Source organism: Homalodisca vitripennis, chromosome 1 (genome assembly GCF_021130785.1).
Source record: "Homalodisca vitripennis isolate AUS2020 chromosome 1, UT_GWSS_2.1, whole genome shotgun sequence".
Classification (NCBI taxonomy): domain Eukaryota; kingdom Metazoa; phylum Arthropoda; class Insecta; order Hemiptera; family Cicadellidae; genus Homalodisca; species Homalodisca vitripennis.
The window spans coordinates 224074444-224098384 of NC_060207.1; the positions used below are offsets into that span (position 1 = coordinate 224074444).

The window sequence follows — 23941 nt, forward strand, 5'->3', positions numbered from 1 at the left end:
TTGAAAATTAATAAGTAAATCAACAACAATAATACTACCACAATTAAATACTTACATTATGACAGTTTTCATACATATGTAAAGATCATACATGGTTCAGTAAAATAAATGTTATTCATTCCATATCCATGTTTGAAATATCATACTATTACCTTCGTCCAGTCTAGGAGGTATACCATTACATACAAATATCTAATCAGTGTCGCATACCCCATCTGCAAGAAATGGAAGCGATGTCCTCTGTACGATTTTCTGATATAAAACTATTATTTAGTTTCTCAAATTCAAATTCAAATGACTTTATTTGTATTATATATACAAAAGGGCGAATTTAGGGCCATAAGGCCCTGTCTTACAATTAACCCTAATATAATAATATAGAACTTAAATAAAATAAAACTACTACATTTAAAATTAAAAAAAATATAATAAAGGTATCTTTATGAATTTAGTACACATACATTCATACAATAAATTCATACACACATTCACTAGCACCCTATCCGTCATCAAAAACCTATCTCAAGTATTGCTTGAGATTCTACTTGGTATAATTACGGATTCACTGTGTTCTCTTGTTTTCTCAAATAATAGTCACGTAGCGAAAAGTTTGTTGAATCAGGCTGATGGGCAATCCCTCCTTTTTTTGTTCCTACAGATACCGTTAATATGCCAATCTAGTATGTATAGGAAAACATAATTTAATACCTTACATGTAGAAATTCCTAATTTATTTCATTATGTAAAATCCAGAATAAATAAACAGATTTTCCTTATAGGGACGATCTTGAAACAAGAATTGTTATTACTTTCAATGTGCTTTCATTCTGTAAAGGCAGACAAATTAACAATGTTGGTAAAAACCATTTAAGAATATGTTAGTGCTGTCATAATGCATTGTTTACACAGAACAGAACAGTTCGTTATTTTTAACTCGCACTTTCAATTTATATTACACAACTTTAGAAAAGATATTGTTTTTTAAAGCTTTAGACACCAGTGGGGCGTAAGCCGGAGATATTCTAGAAATAAGAATAGGCATATATTCATCCCAGGAACTCTAAGAATGCCTTTATGCCTGAATGGAAAAACAAAGGCACTTTCGCATTTATAATACTGTTAGGTCGACTTTACATCACAAATTAAAGTTATGACTTTACATCACAAATTAAAGTGATGACTTTACATCACTTTAATTGTAATGTAGAGGAAGTAATTTGAGTTCACTAATTAATATTGAACAATGTAAGTTATGTTAGAGTTAAGCGAGAAGATATTTTTGCAAGAGTGAAAGAGCAAGGTGCAAGTGCAGCTGAACAGGCTTGAGACCCAAGTATTTAGGTTCACGTTCTCTTTTCATGGGAAGCTGCTGCTCATTAAGAAAATATATTTTGAAAAGTTAAACGCTACGCACAACCTGAATAAAGGTCCCTTTTAGCGCCATACTCATATATTGAGATCTGCCCAACAGTTACTGAGAAGCTCTCCGTACATACATTAAAATATAACTTGCGAATATCTATCTATCTTTTCTATTTTAAAGACATGTCATACTGAACATATTGTCTTGTTAAATCTAAATCTTACGTATTTATGTTATTTATGCTGTATGTTGAAAGATGTTTTTGCCTAATATAATTATGATAAATGAGTTTACTCCATATTTACAAACAACATCTACTATACATTTATGGTTAAAGATTGCGCTCTTACGATTTCAAATATTCGACTTAATCTTAATTGGTTTATTTATTATATAATACCGTTGCACTTTTTATCTTCAATCCGATCAGGTTTCAACAGCGTAAAAAGTTTAAATTACTATTCAAATTTTGAAATATTTCAGCCTTTACTTTTTTGATCTGTTCAGTGAATAAATGCATCAGATTTCATAAATTTGAATTTTTGGTTAATGGTGGCGCCTCTGCAGTTCGAATTATGTTCTATAAATGTAAATTTCAGAAAACAGAATTGGCCTAATGTTACCATTATTAAATAATGGGGATTATTTAATAATCACAAAAATAATACGATATTTTATATTTTATTTGTAAACTATATCGTACGAGTATATGAATACCATGCAACGTACACGATGTATAAATAGCTGTGATATCCATCTCAAAGTCTGGGTCATGTAGAATTACAATTTTTTAAGGTAAGTACTGAAATTATAGGACTTACTGAAGCAAAAAATAAACAATTTTGTATTTAGGTGTTGGTGAAAAATCTATCTAGGTATTCAATTTAAGTTATCCGTATCACAGACCTTAAAATTAAACGAGGGCGACAAGGTTTCTAAGGCGCGTACGTCTTCCCATGACCATAATATTATCCCAGCAAAGCTTAGATGTCATCCAAAATGGAAGTATATTACCCTGCTGTAATACTTCTCAGGGGTAGGTTCTAAGATGTCATAAGAGTATTTGGTAATATGTAAAGACTACAATAATATTTTTTTAGGTAGTAGTGAATCTACTTTTAATCTTAGGGCTTAATCGTAGTTGTTTGGCTTCGAGCTTCCTGGGGATTCTTTTTCTTGTTTTATACATTTTTACAAGCTATTCACTTTAAATTTATAATTCGATATTTAAACTATTATATGTAAGGAATGCTTTTCCATTGGTCGTGAAATAAATGGATACTCGTAGCTATTCTTGACAGTGTAAAAACTGTTTTCAGTTAAACTACGTAGAGGTGCCCCTCCCCCCTCACATAATATTACCATTTAGTGCGAACTATTGTCAGATAAAGTCTTTAGATATTTTATACTAAAATTTAAGATACAACAGAAATTACATAGATAACCGTAAATTATTAGTTATCAAATCATGTATGAAAACTGTGTTACTTAAATTTTTCTCCCAATACATGGACTATATTAATCTAATGAAAAAAATTATAAAGTTTAGTTTCCAATAAATACAATTAATTACTGCACTACTGCAGTTAAAATATAATTTAGTGGAATATAAGATTAAAGAAAATTGCTACGACTTAACACTAACTATAAACTCTTCTATTTTGCAGCGCTTCGACATGTCAATAGCAGGCCCCCTGGGATCTCTTAGCGCCAAGATAACGGTCTCCTTTCTCTCGAAAACTACTTCTACATTATCTTCGTCTTCTTATATCACCTTCTTATATTTTGAAACTGACTTCAATAACAATTATTGATGATAGGCATTTGTAGGTATTTATTGAGAGCGAATTTTTAACCATCACGTTGATTTTTAACGACACGTGACCACAAAGACATTCTAATGTACCTGTGTAACTCTTCCTCCTAACTGCAATAACACGATCGTCAATATCCGGGAACTTTGTGGAGCCAGTTAGTCATACATCGTCACCCTGCCCCCCTCTAAGGGGGCTAGAATGACTTACAGGGGTGGATATTTTGGTACATGCACACTTTCTACGAATTCCTTCTAAATCTATTCTTACATCACTTTCAGTTATTATTTTGCTGGAATAAATCTTTCCATAAACGTTGTATCCAATAAGCTACATATTTAGTATATTTCTCGGTACGAAACTCTAATCTAATATTCTATATTTTATTCTTAATAAATAAAAATAAAAACAAACAATATTATTATTATATTATTTTTTTATTTTATTTCTTTTGGTAAATTTAAGCCAAGCTGTTTTTTTAAGTTGGTCTAAATAATTAGAATCTATTTTTGACATTTAGAGCTTCTTTGAAAATAGTTTTAACTATTTTCAAAATAATTAATTCTTTTTTACCATAATTATATAAATTTAAAACAACATTATATATTCCTATTGAATTATATTACAAATATTTTTCCAGAGAAAACTTTGAGGAAACTTTTCAATAGCGATACCTAAGTTAAACTCAGATAAAGAGGAAATGCTGTGGTGGTTTTACTGTTTCGGCCGACAAAAGATTATAATCTTGGTAATTTTTAAGACGCCACAATTAAATAGCGCCACCATTCATCCGCTCCCTTTATTGTTGTTGTCGAAGTGGAGCGTATAGTTAACTTGATCACATTTTAGGGTTATCGACTTTAAATAATTGAATTCATTTCGTTAATAAACACTTGTTAATCAGTAGTTACTCTTATAAGTTATTCTTATTATACATATATTGATACATTCAAACTTCTAGACTATTCTCTGATTAGGTCTAAACTGGAATTTGGATTTAGTGTTTAGTATCCTCATCAAAATTACCTGTCTCATATGATTGAACATATTCAAATGAAGTTCTTGAGGTTCTTGTATTTCAAAAGCTCTGGAGTGTACACTTTTTTAATACCTTATTCTCAACTACTATCGCTTTTTGTCATTCACAGTCTACATAAACGCAGGAACTTGGGTATGCTTGTCTTCTTACACAAGTTAATGAATGGTCGCATAGATTGTGGTGAACTCCTATCTCAACTTAACTTCCTTGTGCCTCGGCCCGTGTCCAGAGTCCAAGCGTTATTCAGTCCTCAGTTTGCACGCACCAGTCTCGGGGCTCACGCTCCTGTCAATGTCATGATGCGGCTGGGTAATACTCTACCTCAAAACATTGATTTATGCTCTTCGACCTTGGCTTCTTTTGTCGGCAGAATTAGAGTGATTTTGCCTGATCTGTATGTCGAATAAGCTTTTGAATTGTATTTTGAATCATCATTGGATAAGCTTAAAGTTATACTATTAATTTAAAAGAATTTTTTGTGTACAATAATATTGAAATTTTCAGAAACTAATTTAAGTTTTGCTTGGTTTGACTATGTCCTAATTTATTTATAAATTCATTCTTATATTGTGTTAACATTTATTTAAAATGTCTTCAATAATGTATGATTTACTTATTAATATTGCTTAAAATAATTTATATGTATGAGCTTTAATAATATTGTAAAATTATATGTATTTAATGCTGCAATGTTATTGGATTTATATCTGTTTGTAGCATCAATAAAGAATTATTGAATTAGATTATTGAATTATTTGTCCTTCGATTTATTTAAAATGGAATTATGATACAAAGAGCGACGAGTAATTAGTATAAAAATTATAAAAGATATTCTTCATATATTATCGATAAGTGATAATTAAGCCTAACCCTACGAACAAATTACATTTCCGTTTGCGTGTCCGCATGATATCTTAAGATAAAAATTAATCTATAAATTTGACATTTTGTTTGAAGTTTTTTTACCTCGTAGGCAACATCGAGTTTTATTTTTGTCCATGTCATTCCATGGATTTGGCTTCCTTTTTAACAAAAAATTTACATTAATGGTAATTTTGATGACAATGAAAAAGTATCAGGGTAAATACATTTTGTAAACGGGCTGAGTCCAATAGTATAATATTTAACATAGTAAATTAATGGAATATATTATAAATTTAAAATGTTTCACACGACCTATGGCAAGCGAAAGTCTGTTATGCGACAAGTGGTGTGTTATGCTCCTTATCTTCTTAACATGCAACTTCTTGTCTAGCTCAGCAGTTTATATTTTAAATCTCAAATATTAGTCTAGTAAATGGATTCTATTAAAAGACGCACAATAGCATGCTATTGACAGTATTTCTAATCGTCTTTTACAAATTATGGCTTTTTTTGAATTGTAATATAACTTTTTGAGTGTGTAGGATGTCATAAATATGAGGGATGAAGTAAATAGTAAGTAAAAATTATACAATAAATAAATGCAAAAAAGAGCTATTGATAGTTATTGTACTTGTATGTGTAAATAGTTTAAATAAACCAATAAAATGGAGTATCAAAGGTCCTAAGAGAAGGCACAAAAATAGGTACAGCACAGACGGACTGATTAATATTTTAATTTTCAATTCTAATTCATTAAGGAGTTTTTTCATGGACTGAGAGAAAAATTTGTACCGAGTTTCAAGTCTCTAAGATGTATCTACCAAAATTTACCTCACAGACGGACTGACACACATACATATGACTGCCCTTTGACGTTATGACCACAACATCATTATGACGCTTTGTAGAACCAAGAGGAATCAAAGTACCAATTCTTAATTTTCTTTGAGGTATTGCACATACGGGCGGATAATTTGGATTCTAATAAACCCTTCCATTGAATAATTATTTTAATCACCTTTACAACATTTTTCACCCTAGTTATTAATGTTTGTAAGGTTAGTATTTAAAACAGTATCTACTGAATATGTACACGTACTATACATTATAACGGTGTGTTTTTGAGAAAACTGATGGTAATTAATGTTAGCTATCTTTAGTGAATCCAGTACATTCAAATTCAGCAGAAGATTATACAATCAAAGATACTACCTCTATGATGCAACTAAAGAAGAGTTTTAAATATTTTGGTCAAAACGAGGTACTATTAATAGCAATAATTGGGGTCACTAATAGTAGGATTCCTGTACAATCCCAAAAGCTTTTAGTGGATTTCGATCGCATCTCAATTTGTGCAATTTGCATACTTTGTTTATTCATTAGATATGAAGGTTAAAAAAATAATGTGGATATTAATTTTATATATGTAAGAACATTTGCGCTGATGTAGATAAAAGGTGTTTGAAAGTTGTAAAACAATATCCTGATCTTCGTTTAGAGCGAACAGACCTTTATACATGGTGTGTCAATTGGCTGAGCGTTAGCGAAGTAAAGTTTTATTTCCGTATGTCTGCCTGTTACTTGAACTGCCTGACTTATGGACTTGAAGCCTAAAATTATGCTTCCTTTATTTGTAGACATTTTTCAGTGCAATGATGGCACGTGGATTGATAGAATTTGGAAAAATGTCTACCTGGGTCTTATACAACCAAAAAAATATCAGACAAATTTAAACAAAATCTGAGAATTGTCATTTGAGATTTTACACGTGTAGCTATAAGCTTAAAATCTTGAATTTATTCATAGCGAAGAGCGAAACCTGTTTACGTGGTTTATATATATATATATATATATATATATATATATATATACATATATATATATATATATATAAACATTGAATCGCAAAAAGTACTTGCTCTGCCGGGACAATATATATATATATATATAAATTAAATTTGTATTTACACAGCAGTGACTAGGTTAATACTTAGTTTATCTAATAGGTATTCCCATTTTATGATATTATACCACTATTAAATTGGGAAGTTTTAACATTATTATTTAATTAAATGACAGTATTTACTAATCGCTAGTAGAAAAATTTTATTTTTAAAGATGTCACTGAAATCAGTTATCATAATCCGTTATCAATATTCGAGAATTATATAACAATTATTACTTATTTTTATTTTTTCTTGAGATTTCGTTCTATAAATACTATTAATGACCAAATCCCAAATATCTTTTACAGAAAGAGAGGCCGCTTGTCAGCTGTAATACTTTGCCCAGTGATTATTGTTGTGTACATTGTAAACAGGTTAAAGTAATCACCAGAGCTTTGTGTCAGAGGATATTTTGCAATGCGATTACCTGGGCCTATGTAATATCCAGCAGTAATGCATGATTAATGCACAGGGCTAGAACAGGGTGGAACTAGGCAAAATTTATAGATTCGCCCTTACCCCGAAACTTACCTAGAAGTGTAGCAGTGGCTGCTTTCAGGACCACCACCAGTACGTTTACTGCGAACCCATCTGCACCGCATCGAGGGAAATTCCAGGATGTACGCAGCCCAGCTCCTTCAGCGTCTGGCCCTAGCCGCCAACCTCACATCCGAATAAGGCGACTAAAAGGAGATTGCAAGCCTTTACTGGTCAGCGCGCCACCAACTGGCTAAGGACGAAGGACGTTGGCTGATAAGAAGAAGAAGCTCTCTTCAAACAACTAGGTGATTTATGTGCAGATAGTTTATCAAAACCATTCCGGGGTTATTTCACTCCATACGGCCGGTTGCGCGATGTGACCGGATTATGAATCGCCACATTACTCTTCAGTCTCATATTGGAACATTTGTTAGCAAGACGCATTCGTAAATGTTGTCAGATTGTCTATTGTGACTAATAGTGAATAATATGTTATACAATATTACATTTAAATATCATTATTGTTCTATGATATCATTAGTTCGTTTACTCATTATTGAAATGCAAACGTTATTGATGATTTGCTTGTTAAAGCATGGAAGGAAATAATGTGTAAAACTAACATAATAATACTACAGTTTTGTGAATTTGAGTTTCATACTTGAAGAATGAGTTCATATTCAGATGCAAGAAATTATTCAGATCAGATGCATGATTTACTTATGTGGTTTTTCTTTGTTTTTGTATAAAAATGAGCACGTTTTGTCCCAATCAGTTTTGGTTATTCAGAGTCTACTGGGTGCAAATATTCTCATTTTTATAACATATGTATTTAAATACAATTTATATTCATATTCAAAACGTAATAAGTACAAATCTATCTCGTTTCTTATACAACTATTGTATTGTCTTCCTTGCAATGGTACAATTAATTTAGGGTTTGGAAAAAATGTGTTGTGTTAAATTCATAGCCTTTATAGATAACTGCACTGTACAAAAAAATTTGGACGACACTATTATTAATCAGACACAAACAAACCACTGAGGATAAAATATAAAATGTTCACCGTGCATGCAGGAAATGTAGCGTCAGGGAGTGACATAATTTTATTTATAAAATATTACATAAAATATGTTTATCTAGTAATTTTCTAAATTATATTTAATTGAAAAGAAATTATTTAAATCATAAATAATTTAAAAACTTTTCATTTTATAAAAAAATGATTTTTTTATCAAACTAAAATAATTACCTAACTTACATTTGCTTTTATTTGATCATATAATACAGAGTTATATATAATAAATATTTTTGTTTTGTTAGCGATCACATTTGATATGTTTACAAGTTTCAGAGCGGTGAACTTGTTACATAAAAAACCAGGCGCTGTTCGGAGATGTAGAAGTTTATTGTGTATAAATCTGCCCCAGTATATGTGATGCGGTACACCGCCGTAACCCCTATGACGTCATGGTGACGATATATACTGCAGATAGTAGGCAGGATACTGGCAGCAGCAGCACTGCACACGTGTGGTCCGCATCATCGTGCTGCGAAATATATTTACAACAATAAGACTGTTCATGCTTGACATTCTACGCACTGGATTGAACTTATTGAGCACGAAGATTTGCATGTACACTAAAGTTTACTTGTAAATGTTTACTGTTTTCATAAATAAATATTTATAGAAGCATGTTTTTTCCAAAATCTCTCATATTCTCATACACCATTGGAGGAGATAATCAGTATGAGTAGGGAACTTGATTATTGTGACGTGTACAATAATTTAAAAATTGCATGCTTCAATAAGCAAAAAACTATGTTCTTAAAATTGTTCATAATATGTATAATAAGTTTGGCTTCTATCGGATGGTAATTATCAAATGTATGTACTCCTAGAATAGTGTGTAATTGAAAATGTTAGTTTTAGAAATACTGTATGGACGGACAGGCTGTTACACATTAATTATTTTTTCTAGCTGCTTGTAATTGATGGAGTAATTGACTTCGCCAATTCAGTAAATAAGTATGATATGCTTACAAGTATAATATAATAACATAAGTATAATATACTCACGATCTTAACATAATAAATTCTGATTTATAAATGTTTTGCACACACACTATTGTAAAATCATACTAACTGTAACCATTTGATGTACAATATACTTAAAGGGAGTAAATTTAATTGTTATTCGTTTGGTGATCGATGATCATTTTAACTTTATTATTTCCCATTCAACTTCGTTGGGTGGTAGGAAGTATTTTATGCCGAGGTGAAATCAAACTACAATTAATTATAGAGAAACTAGAAACAATAGTTCAAAATAGCAATACATTTTCAAGCATAGTATTAAAATGATTATTATAACGATAATACTACTGTCAATAATAATATCATTAGATCACATTAGTACTATAATGGTAATAAATACCGTCAAAACTACAAAACTAAAAAATTAATATAAAATATGTAAACAAGTATTTAATTCTAATTTCATTAGTAAAACACAAATAAATATCGTCGTTGTAGTTTGAAAACGCCGTTTTTTTAATTTTGGTATAGCGCCTGGCAGTTATGCGTGATTGCGGAGTTACCATAGTTGCAGGCACCGTACAACTCTAGGCTAGCAGCAACGTTCTGTACAGTTACGATTACTGCAATTTGGTAATACTATTAAGATCAGTACGGGTACCAACACTACGCAGAAATTTCTTTTTTTCCGTCTTCCCTTTCACACTTCATCTTCTTAATTAGTAACGATGGTGCGACACATATTTAAAAGTGTGGGTCGTTTTTACGACTAACAATATTTACGATGTTCTAAATACTAAATTCTCTGAAAGGATAAAATTGATTTATTTTAAGAGTTTAATTTATATACATTAATAAATATATACCGCTTCAGTGAATGACACGATTTTAATTCTATTTGTAAAAGGGCGAATTCGTTAAGAAAAACAATTTGGAAACATGTAATTTTGAAATATTACATTTAATTTAAAAATAAAGTTTTAAGTCATAATTTAATAAATAAGTATCAATGCCTAAAGGTATATCTCACGTACATACTGTAAACATTTCATTTCTAACCTCAACTTAATTTATTTGATACTTATTACAATAACTGAGTAAACTGTCTACTTTAAGTGTATGTAATATCACGAGAAATGGCCGAAATAGTAACTACGTTTTTCTGTATTATTGGAAATTATTTTAGAGAGGAATGAATCTTACGTAAAAAATCTTTCAAAACCCAATATCTATTCCAACATCTTGACTGCAATTCATAGTAGTAAGTTAACACCTTAAGGTGTCACATTCAATATTCTGGATTCTTCAGTTAAATGTAATGAAAATAGTTTTTAAACCCATAGTTGGTTTTAGTAGATCTTTTTACTCGCAACTTTCTTAAACCTTCTTTGAAAGGAGTTGACTCCAGATTCCAGAAGTCAAATTTGTGACCGCATCAATTTTATTCGCTACACTAATCGGAAGGGGAATGGACCTGAACTGAACATGCGCATTGAATCAACACTTGCCTCCGTAGCTATTTTATGTGAAGAAAACTCTGTTACTATTTTTCCCTAAACTATTTTTCCTTAGATATATTGCCTAAAATAAGCACTCAACGGTGCCCCTGATGAGACAATGAAAATACCTATTACTCTAGATGACTCTTAATTCTATAGTCTAGGTATCTCTGAGATCGAAACAAGTATTAGAAATATAAATATTTTTAAATATAAAAAGAATTCTCTATTACTTTACATATAAACAATGTATATTTACTAAAGAAATTAAAGAAATTTATGATGCACCAGTATTCTTAACATCAAATTATATTCATTCACTCTCCCGAACATTCATATTGAAATAGAACTAAACCGCTGTAGCCCCTTTATCAAGTTTTGGAGAAGCCTTTGACTTGAGGTATTGGAAAATGTCATTTCAGTCCAACTGTCTGTCCTCACGATTTATAAGAAACTAATTGGCCTATAAACTTGCATAAAGTTTCACTTCTATATGGGCGACTCTGAGATCGATAATAGTGCATGTTACAGGATTTGACTAATCGATCACGAATATTTTTAAAATGGTCTTATGGGTTACACTGATGACAGCGAGAAACTAACAGAATAAATAAACTTGTAAACTGGTTCCAATCATATAAGATTTTAGTATGTGACACACCACAATCTGCTTTGTGGTACCCTACCTAGCTCTCCTGAACTTTCGCTACTTAAGCACTGCTATGAAACCTAACTGAATGCACAAAACTACGTGATATTTATTACATCTCGAGAAAGATTTCACCTGTACACTTCAAATTTTGCAATAAGCTTCATTTCTACATAGATAGTAATGTTTTCTATGACGGTGCTTGCCCAACCATCGAATTTGGCTGAGCGTCATTGAAGATTATCACTCAGTAGGCTGACGCAATTGCTCTTTCTCTACCGGGGGGATGCAAAACGTTTATTTTGTGTGCTATCGGCTGTCTGCCAATCTGTCCGCAGGACCTCTCGAGAATGAAATGAGCTAAAGAGTTTAAATGTTGAATGAACCTCAGTGAAGCATGTTAACGTGAGTTATTAACGCTTTGTGTAGCGTATTAACTTTTGTATTGGTACACAGGAAATTTTAAATAATATTATAGGATGCTTATATCTACGGATTAATAATCTTCCCTCTTACAAAAATATATACGTAACTATGTACAAGTAATGTATATTTTCATTTGGGCATTTTGCTGTGTACATAAAAAAAAACTACCCATTGCGTAATATTGCAGAAATAAGGTTTTCTAAACAATAATTTTTGCAAAACACGAATACTTCGCTGTTTGAAATTGTACACTTTACTCTTACAACAGAATAATTTCTTACCCATCTTCTGAAGTGTCCTACACAGATCTCATTATCATGGTTACATAGGGCTAGTGTACACTTTGTGCTTTATTTGCTCATTAAGACATTCTACGTCTTTGTTGAATCGGGCTACAGCAATTGTTCGTGATTTTTCTCTGTGTTATCTTTATATTGTAAACATAAAGTTTTTGTACGAAAGGCAACGTTTTTTCCAGTTTTTATTATATATTATTTACAGCAGTTTTTAATAGGCCTGTTAATTTCACCCAGTGGTGGTGTACATCTTTGAAAAGAAATTGTTTTCATTACAAACTATTGTTGGAACGATAACTTAGTTTACTCAAAATGATTTTTATTCTGTATAATTAAGGTTTCTAGAAAACTGCGGTCATAATTTATACTATAAACTGTTAATTATGTAGTGCATAAATATGCCCTGAATCTCATATGTTTATGGCGCCTATCCATAAACTTAAATTTCTTTAATGAAATAAAATGTATTTTACTGAACTCCCGTAACCATAATTTGGTTTAAAACTCCCTTTTCTTTTAAAATACACCGCAATGAACATTAAATAGTCAAAATACAAATACAGAATATGTTACATATTGATTACCATGTGTCGTTCAAAATAATGAATTACAAATCAAGAATATATTGATATCCTCCCAATGGACTTCCCTTCACATTAGCATTGACTTCCCTTCCTAGATATTAAACACCTTTAGCTTAACTACACCTCAGAGACTGTGGATACATAAGTTGACACCAACCCAACACACCCTTGAGGTATTGGAGAACAGGCAATCAGAAATGTCATTGTCAGAAATGTGATTCATGTAGTCTTTAGCATTGTCCTTCTGGGGAGATTTAAAAAAGTGGCGACGAAGAAGTTCAAAAACGAAATACAAATAGTTTGGATCAGAAACACTTAGATTACATAATTAAGTTTACATTCTTTTGTTCAAACAATGTATATTCGGAAATAAAACTGCAGAATATAATGTGATGGATAAAAACATTTGGTGTTTAAACTCGAACTATTGTATAATGCTGATAGTCATGATGCATCCTCATAAATCCTGGTTACTGAATTGTTCCTAATTCTAACCATTAGTATGTTAAAACTTACTACCATTTTAATAAAAATCGTTAGCAAAAATAACATCGTTGGAATGGATTTGGTCAAGTCTCAGCAGAGCGTAACAAATATTTTTGTTAATTTACATTAAAAGCCAGTAACATACTTACAATACTTCAAATAAATTCAGACACCAGAAAATATATGTTTCTTAAACCATGAAATACAATTAATAAAATAAACGGTTATTTAAGGCCGTAAAATCCTGTTTTATACACTTAGATTAGGTCAGATTTACAAACACGAAAAGCGCTTTGTTAATTAGAAATATAGAAACTCTTTTCAATATCCTAAATTACTTTATGAAAAAACGCAGTAACAAATGACCTGTCCTGGAGGAAAGGAACCGAGTTATTAATCGATGTGCTGAAAGTGAAGTGTGAAATCGCGTTGGATTAAGTGGCGAAAACAAATTAGCCTAATCTATTGCTCTCTTTTAATTTAGATTTTCTTGCAAGTTACTTGAAAGTAAAATAGACACAGAATTAATATATTAAAATGTCGAAATATGTATAACTAATTAGTTTATTTATTAACTCATAAACTTCGCTTGAATAAGAACAACTTTTTAAACAAGTTACTACTGATAATATCACAACCGCATCTCACAGTGCTGATTAAGGTGTCAGGAGAACATATAATTAGGTGCCAAATAGCTGTAATCAAATTAATAGGCATTTACGAAGGTTATTGCTCGTGGGGTTAGACAAATGTCACTTCTATCTTTCTGCTTTGAGATCAAACTGACCTATATAACTATATTGTGGATGAAGTTTCATTTCTTATATAGGCAACATAGAGCTTGATAATTTTACATGTTATTCCACAGAATTTAGCTAAGCTTAGTGAACATTTTTACGTTGTTATTTTAGGTAACACTGATGGCAACGAGAAAAGTATATTTTTAAAATTTATTTATTCATTGAAATAACAACAATTACAAATCATTTTATTCATGAATGCAAAAACCCTATTGGGTTTGTCGGCATTTCACTAAATACAATAATTACTAATTCTATGCTTTAAATTAATTTGTGGTCAAGTCCATGCAGTTTTATTACAAGAGTAAAGACCTCACCAAAAATGCAAATTACAATATAAAAACCTAATAAATTCAAATTTCAAATTAACATACCAAAATTTCTCACGGAAACAATATTAATAAATAATTAACATTTATAAAAAAGCTTAATCCTAACAACAATAAATAAATACTCAAGAAACAACAACAACAACAAACAGAAGAAACAAATATAAAAATATGCATAATTTAAATCAATAACAATATACCCAAAAACATGTATTTTACATAAAATCATTCAAAGAAAAACAAATAATCAAATCAATATATATATATATATATATATATATATATATATATATAAGTTACCTTAATTATATTTGGAATTAATTTTCAATAACATTTATAATAACAATCATAACAAGCTATCAATAATCAATAATAAAACAACACAACAACAACCAGTAATATTAAATTTCATTTCTCCATAACAACTCTTTTAATACAACTTTAAATAATTTACAACTCTTAGCATTTTTAACATTGTTTGGAAGCATGTTTAAAACTGTACGCACATAAACTTCCAGAGTTCTACTTCCATATTTGTTGCTGAATTTAGGTACAACAAGATAGTTTTTTCTGACCGAGTAAGTATGTGTGTTTTTGATTTTATAAGTGTCAACTCTTAAATAATCATTAATAATTATAAAAAACTTAAAAACATTGTCTACTTGTAATCGATTTAAGTTTTTGAAAACATCAGCATCTGGTAAAAACTGTTCAAATTATTTGGCATAATACATTTGAGTGTCTGTCTATTTTCTATAATTTTTAAATGGTAGCTGGATGCATTTCCCTAAGCTTTGAGCCCATATCTTATAACAGATTCACACAGTGCATCATATATTGTTACCAGTGTTTTACAGCGTAGATATTGCTTTAAGTTGTATAGTTTACATGAGTAGACTCTGACCTTTTTACATACACTTTCTATGTGCCTATCCCACCTGAAATTGTGATCAACCAGTACCCCTAAATATTTAAAAACTTTATATTATAGCAAGTCCTACCTTGTATTGCTATTGAACAAGTAGTTTTGTTGCATAAGTAAATAAATATCTTAGACAATTTTGCATGTAAAATTAGGAGTTATTGCGCATCGAGTATAATCAAAATAGGACATTATGTTTTATAGTTTAAAATAAACATGTCTTATTTTATCAGGTATTTATCCTGGAGACCAACGGCTTAAAATTGAAGTCTGAACCACCAATAACGGCCGGAAAGCCGGGCTGCTTTCAAGGACAAAGATCGCTCATCGGTCACCCATCCAACCAGCAGCCACACTTTACTTTGCTTGATCCAGTTACCTTGCGATACCCGTTGTAGCCGCTACACTGAGCCATTGGATTATATACTGATGTCCATGGTTACATTTATAACTATGTATATTGATATATATTAGAGCATACCCGCGGCTTTCTCCGCAAATGTGATGCAGCATTCCATGGAGTTGATTGAATAGCTTACACGATTTCAGTGGTACACTTGAATAGTTTTAGAAAAGTGTAAACTCTCTTTCCACAAAGATTTAGAGATAAATAAGGTATTTTTTACTGCTATTCTACTGGTATTCTATACAGCAGTGGGGCGTAGAACTGAGCGATTCTAGAAATTGAATAGGCTTGTATTAACCCCAGGAACCCTAACAATGTCTTTATGCGTGAAAGGAAACAAACAAAGGAACTTTCGCATTTTAATTGGGAATTGTGATATCTTTACATCAGTATGTTTTTTATGTCATCGAATTAATTTTGGTTCACTAATTAATATTTAACAATGTAATGTGGGAGTGTAGCGAGAAGTTGTTTTGCAGGAGTGAAAGAGCATCGTGCAAGTGCAGCTGAATAATCTTGTGATCCGAGTATTTAGGTTCACGTTCTCTTTTCACGCGAAGCTGTTGCTCATTAAGAAAATATCGTATTTTGAAAGGTTAAAAGCTACGCAAAAACTTGAATAAAGGTCACTTTTGACGTCATACCTATGCATTGAAAACTGTCCGACATTAACTGAGAAGGTTTCTGCACGCACATTAAAATATAACTTCTACCTATATGTGTGTATATATAATATGTGTATATATATATGTAAAGCTATTTGTTTGCCTAATAATATAATTATGAAAAATTAGTCTAATTCATATTTAAAACAACATCTACTATACTTTTATAGATAAATATTACTCTCTAACGAAAAAAAAATCATTTAAATCTTAATTGTTTTGTTTAGGAGATCGTTGCATTGTTTATCGTCAGTCTTATCCGGCTTAAACCGTGTAAACATTTTATATTACTATTAAAATTTAAAATATTTCATCGTTACTGAAGTGAGCTGTTCCGTGAAAAAGTTTATCAGAATTCAAAAAATGTTGTTAATGGTGAAGCAGGTGCCAGTTTGATTTATGTACTATTAATGTACCAAACTTCCGTTAATTCAATCTATGTGTAATATGTTTTACTAAAAACTACACAGTGAGGCAACAATATTTATAAATTGTTATAGTAACGGAATTTATTCTCCATGTTATAACTCTTTAGTCATGGTTTCTTTTCAAAACTAGTCATAAACTAATAATATGTACCTTTTTTATAGTTTAAAACGTATGCAAAATTTAATTGAAATAATTAAATCAGTTCATAATTATTTGATAGGGTTAGAAGGTAGGCAGTGATATAGCTTATCACTAATAGGTAGAATATTTGCCAAGTACTGTGTGTAATAAGTGTTATTTAACCCCACCCCCCCCCCCCCCCACCCCCCCCCCCCCCCACCCCCCCCCCCCCCCACCCCCCCCCCCCCCCACCCCCCCCCCCCCCCACCCCCCCCCCCCCCCAAAATGTGCCAGCCTATCGAGCACGATTACAGTTCTTCAATGACGCTCTTCAATGAAAGATATCCTCCGTCAAAGAAATTGTGTGTATAACATTATTTACTCTGCTTGTTTCCCGTTGCACACAAGGTTATTCACTAGACCAAAGTAATAATGTTCCCTAATGCTCAGCCAAGATCCATGTGAGAAGCACTATCATTGAAATCAATGTTGCCTATATAACACCGAGATTCATGCAAAATCTAAAGTCTATAGTTCCCTTCAAGATATCGTGTGGACTAGCAGATAGACAGACAAACAGACGTAGATGAAATCTTTACAACCCCTTGAATTATGGTCTTCACTAACGCTTAGTAAATAATTTTAAGTAATAACTCAGAAATAAAAACTAAACTATTTTAATAAGCTGCTGAAATTTATCATAGTAATATTTAAATGAACAACTAGATATTTTATCAGGAAATCCATAGCGGATATGCTCTAAAGACAACAGTAGTTGGGCTGTCAATATAAAGGAATGGCGAAGGGCGGATTTCTGGAGGGTAGTGAGTCGTCTAATTACTGGTGACTGGTTGATCGGTAATTAACATGATAGTGTTATGTGGCCCTAGCTGTCAAAGGGCGTTCATGCTGTTATATTACGTGTAACATGGGGAAACACAAGCTCCCTAATATTCCATACAATGCTTGCCTTATAACAGTGTTGTCAGTCATAAACGAGTTCTACTGTTTACGGGCTTGTAATAGTGATTACGTATAAGAGGTTGTGATGGTGATAAATATCTCTACTAATTAATGCAGGATAAATCTGTATATAGACAAAATAATCACATTTATCTGAATTTTTAATTTGTTATTTCATTCCTCGTTTAAATAGTCACTTTTTGAATGTTGGACCAAACGATGTTTCGATCATATTGTTCTGTCTTATAGGCTACTTGTGCACGAACCGAGAGCCAATTTCCAATTTAAAGGCACATGCCTTTTTTACTGTAATCGATTTTGGAAAATTTCACTTGAAGAAGTAATCGATCGTTAAACGTACTAGTTTTGGCATGGTTAAAATTGAAGGTTACAAATATAAGAAATATAATTTATGAAAATTTTTTAGGATTGGTACAGTTAAAAAAAAGTTAAGAATCGTAAATAAAGTAAAATAAGCTTTAGATAACGACATGAACACCCATAAACTTGCTAATTTAAAGTCCCTTTTATCTAATCGTCTGAAAATAATTAAACTGCCATTTAAGTGTATTACGGTATTTTTCAATTGTATCAGGCTAGAAAACATGTAAAGAGTAATATGATTTATATCCATCTTAATATCTTCCCTTTTAATCTCCTAAAAAACTAGCATGGCTGTCTATTTCCTTTTTTTAAGAAAAGTATGGTGCTCTCGTCTTGTAAGCCCACGATTTGAATACATACTCCAATTTTCGAACAAAAATAATACAATTAAAAAATTAAAACCTTTTTAATTAGGTATTAATTACCTATTGTAGAATTTAATTGTTTCATTCTTCACTTCATAATTGGAACCTATGCAACGGTTCCATCCCTTAGACCTATTTAGTCATTTTTAATCTTGAGATTTCTTTTATACGTTAAACTCAGGAATAACGACAAATCTTTTTAAAATGTATTTTTCTTGTCCAATATTTTTAAAAGTTACCTAACTTAAAAACAGTCAAAGACCTTTGTAGTATTTGTAGTATTGGATGGAAATATTTTGTTTCTGTTTAATTTACCACGGATATTACTCATTCCACACATTAAACATTGTTTTCTTCCCTTTTAATATATTCTACTCAATATTGGTTCTAATTGTTATTATTTTCAAGACAAAACATCATGCCACTAAGTAAATGTGGCAATTTTATGTTTGTTTTAAATATTATACTGCAGCGTGGATTAAACCCTGTTTAAATTTAGATAGTGGTGTGTAGACAGTCCTTATATAGATGAGGTGTGATTTTCAACTTATACAAATAAGTTATTTCCAATCTTTGATTATATTAATGAAGCCAAGGCCCTTAAGTTTAATTAAGGTTGGAAGATAAGTACATGGATGTAGAAACTCAAGAAATTTTATACTGATTACAATAAACAAGTGACTTGAAGAGCGTAAAAAATTTACTGTTTATAAAATTAATATGGGGAAACTACAATGAATTCAGAAAAGAACAATGAGGAACCTCTGAAACTAATTAGCACGATCAAATTGTCTTGAACTACAATAGAATACACTTGAAATTGAGTCTCACTGAACATCAAATGTCCTATAGCTTTTTCTATAAAATAATGCCGTACACTAACCTAAATACTATGTAGTTGACCCTCAATAATATTTGAGTATTTTATACATATTTACTGACTGTTTATTAGTTTTGAATTAAAGGTTTTGGAATTTATTTGTTGCTGTTTTATCTCCCTTTCTCTATGTGTCCTCATATGCGCATGTCTATGAACTTTTTAAAATATCAATTAGATATGTAAATTTTCATGTTATGAGTTGTGAATAAATTTTTTAATTGCTATTATCAAGTTATTGTATTTAAGGAATATTATTAGGAGTTGTTACTAGGATAGGTAATAGTAATTTGATGTTGTTTTTATCACAAAATAATATGTTATAAAATAAGTTATGCATAATCAAAACTGAAATATAGTTATAAGAAGCTATATAAAATGTGCTAACATAAATATTAAATTTCATTGTTAATACTCAACCTACAATTTTGATGCGATTTTTTTTATTTTATGTGATTTTTTAATGGCTTTAAATCGCAGTTATAGTTTTAAAATTCAGGAATATGTTTATTTATTTTATTCACCGTTTTGTAGCAAAAAAAATAACAGAAAAATATAATGATCATATGATAATCGTAGAAGTCAACAATTGTATGATCTCTGCAGTTTGTCTGATAAGTCTTTTAATGTAATATTTAAAAAATATTCATTGCCACGAATAGAAAAAATAAACCCACATCATAATTTAACACATACATATTAATAACATGGGTTAAAAAAATAGTATCTATGATCCAACACAAACTTTAAGTTTAAATAAATAATTGGATTGAAGAAAGTCGAACTTTTGAATATAATTATAGTTTTATAGTTCACATAGTTTGGTTCACGTCCCGTGAGCAACAATAAATTGAAGTATTAAATAGAGTTCGATACCTACTTTGAATATTCACTTTAGTCCGTCGATGTCATTATTCCGCATAGCAATCAGAGATAGGCGTTTGCCGTGAGTTGTACAAGTGGAGTATAATTGCATGTTCCAACATAAACAATACAGAATGAAGGTTGAGCCAATCAAGTGCTTTTGACAGGTTACACAATATACCGGGGCATACAGTTACCTATCGATTGTTGTTGACATTTGCGTTGTGGGTTAGTTGGCTAGGTTTCATGATCCCCTTCCTTCCTGAACTCTAATGTCATTTTAATTAAATCTTTTGTGTTGATACAGTGAGGTTAAGTATCTGTACGTACAAAGTACGCTATGTAAAACTAATAACTCATCATAAAAAATTACTTATAGCCTATTAGATCATCATTGAATACCTACATACTTGCCATACGAAAATTGTAATGTGATCTTCTAGAACTCGAAAAAAGGCAACTTTATCAATATCGTTACACAATTAATTTATATCCTTTAAAAAGTCAAACCTAATATTATTAGTTTTACGAAGAATTATTACTTATTCGAAGTACACATTACTTTTTTAAGAAGAGGTTAACTCCTCTGTGTTTTAATTGTTATATACAAGGGTATAAAATTTGAATAATTTTCTTGATGGATCAGATAGAGCTGTAGGGACACCACTCACCTGTTGTTTTCGTACAAGGACGGAATATATTTTTTAATTAATTTTATATTCTTAAATTATACTTGTTTGGTTAACGCGTAAATAAAAAGTTTTATAAACAATATAAATTAATATTCTTACGGAAATAAAATCGCATATTATTCATTACAATAATATCTTTAAAATGTACTGAAGTTATAACTACATGTTTAAAAACTCTAGTTCATTAAAGAAGTATTTAATTAAATAATAATTCAACAAAACATGTCACTACATCAAGCTGTAAGTCTTGAAGACGAAATTTACTACGGTAAAATTGATATTATAATCGTACACCATATTTATTCGTTCATGTAGTAAACCTGTTCTAATTCCAAATGTAAATGGTTCACCTGATGTAATACTAGCACCTCATATTGCATTTTACTTTAATTCTCTTCTGGCAAACGGACACTTTCCCAAATGTCTCAAAACTAGCTACGTGGTGCCAATTTTCAAATCTGGGAACGAGGTGAGGTATCAAATTAAAGGCCCATTGTAATCCAGTGCGCTTTCGCCAAAGTTTTTGAGAATCTTGTCTTGGATGGACTCGAGTTTGACTTTGGACGTATAATTGCTGAAGAGCAACACGGATTCAGGGCCGGAAGGTCTACAGTCACAAATCTTATGCTCCTAAAAAATTACGTGACCTCTGCTTTTCTCAGGCAGCGCCAAGTGGACTGTATCCTGCTGGATTTTACAAATGCCTTTGACAGAATAAACCATGACGTACTGCTGGCTAGGCTCAAGGGATATGGAATTTGTGGCACACTTCTGCAATGGCTCAGGAGTTATTTTTTTGATCGATGCCTGGTGGTAGGATTTGCTGGTGCTCACTCAGGACCGATCCCTGTCTTATCTGGTGTCCCCCAGGGATCCTATTTGGTCCCCTTTCTTTTTAATTTATTTTTTGAACGATATATGCAGTGTGATCTCCACAACATTTTTACTGTTTCCAGACGATATTAAGATCTTCCTTGATGTGGCCTGCTCTGATGATTGCCGTCGGCTTCAGATGACGCTAGATTGGTGTCGTCGCAATGCCATGGAACTTAATGCTACAAAGAGTGCTGTCCTGACCTATACAAGAAGGAATGATCCTATTATTTTTGACTACAATCTATCCGGCACTCCATTGAAGAGAGTATCGTGTTTTAGGGACCTGTGTGTGACAATGGCCTCGGATCTCGGTCCTGGGGAGCACATAGCTCTCATCTGTAGCAAAGATAACTCCTCGCTGGGCTTTCTGTGTAGAGCATCGAGTGACTTCCGATCTCCAAAAACCTTGGCAACAATTTTTAAAACTATTGTTAGACCTATCCTGGAATACGCCTCCGTCATCTAGTGTCCTTACCAATCAGGCCACATTGAATCTCTGGAGCGGCTGCAGACTAAATTCATAAGATTGATGGGATTGCGGCTTGGCTACTCATATCTAGACGTTCCGGTTGAGAGCTTGAGAAAGGATTTTGGCTTTCCTTCCTTGCGGGCGAGAAGAAAATTGGCTGACCTCTCGTTGCTGCACAAACTGGTGAACGGGGTAATTGACTGTCCACAGCTACTTGCACTTCTGATATTTCGGCTGCCAGGAAACACTCGCTCTCAGGACATCTTCTCTATGAGAGCCATGCCCACACTCTACAGTCATCGCAGTTGTATTCCTCGTCTGGGGAGGGAGGGTAACGAAGTCTTCGGTGAGGTGGACTTCTTCAGTACCACTCCGGCTGCCTTCAAGAAGTGCCTAGGACAAATAATCTTTCCACCAGAGACATAATGTGAATACTCATACAGCTTATTTAATAGTTCTTGTTGTTCTGCGTTGTTCTCTGTTGTTGTACGTAATATTTTTGTTTATTGCCATTTGTTATTTATTACTACTGTTGTTGAGCTCGGCTGTTTGATTTTTTCTTTAATATTTTCAGTTCTATTATCGTAATTGCACTGTTGATCTATTGTTATCTTACTTCATACTTTATTATCTTTTACTTGTTACTGTCTATAGTTTATATTTTTACCCTACTCATGTTATTTTAGTATCTTTGTTATTTATGAAAACATTGTTAATTACTTTTATATTGTTATACGAGTATTATGTTCAAGCATGCTCTACCATAATATAATCAATTGTAAAAATGGGTTACCGTTGGAAATAAAATAAATAAATAAACAATTTTTTGTCTAAAAATAGAGGTTAAATTTAAGGGCAGTAACCTTGAAATTTAAAAGATTAACCGCCAATAAACGATTTTAGTGACTTTTTTTTACTACTATTTGTATTGAAGGGTACCGATCTATACTAGTTAGCGTCTACAATATTACAGACCATAAGTTAAACCCTGTATGTCACATCAATACACATCAAGTACGTGAACTCTGCTACCGTTAGCTGCTTGATATTCAGGGTTCTGAGTAATTGTGTTCGTGACGTCATCATAACAGCTGACTGCTCTAGTGTCTGAACCTATGCGAACTAATGTAATTCCTTACCCGCAGGAACTACTCTGGTTTGGTTTAGAGGTAACTGCCTACATACACGGGTTATTACAATATTAATTGTGCACTTCAAAAATTTTAAAACAACTTGAATTAAATTAATTCGACATTACAAAACCATTTCATTTTAGCTGACTTTTAGATACTTTG

The 23941-nt window shown here is 31.6% G+C and overlaps 1 protein-coding gene across 1 annotated transcript in view; it reads left to right on the plus strand.

The window, feature by feature from the left end:
* LOC124355023 overlaps positions 1 to 22643 on the plus strand; it is a 76829-nt gene extending 54186 nt beyond the window's left edge. The window contains exon 3 of the mRNA XM_046805906.1: positions 22258 to 22643. Within this exon, the coding sequence (XP_046661862.1) occupies positions 22258 to 22643 (386 nt within the window). The remainder of the gene's footprint in view (positions 1 to 22257) is intronic.
* Positions 22644 to 23941: the final 1298 nt, after the last annotated feature.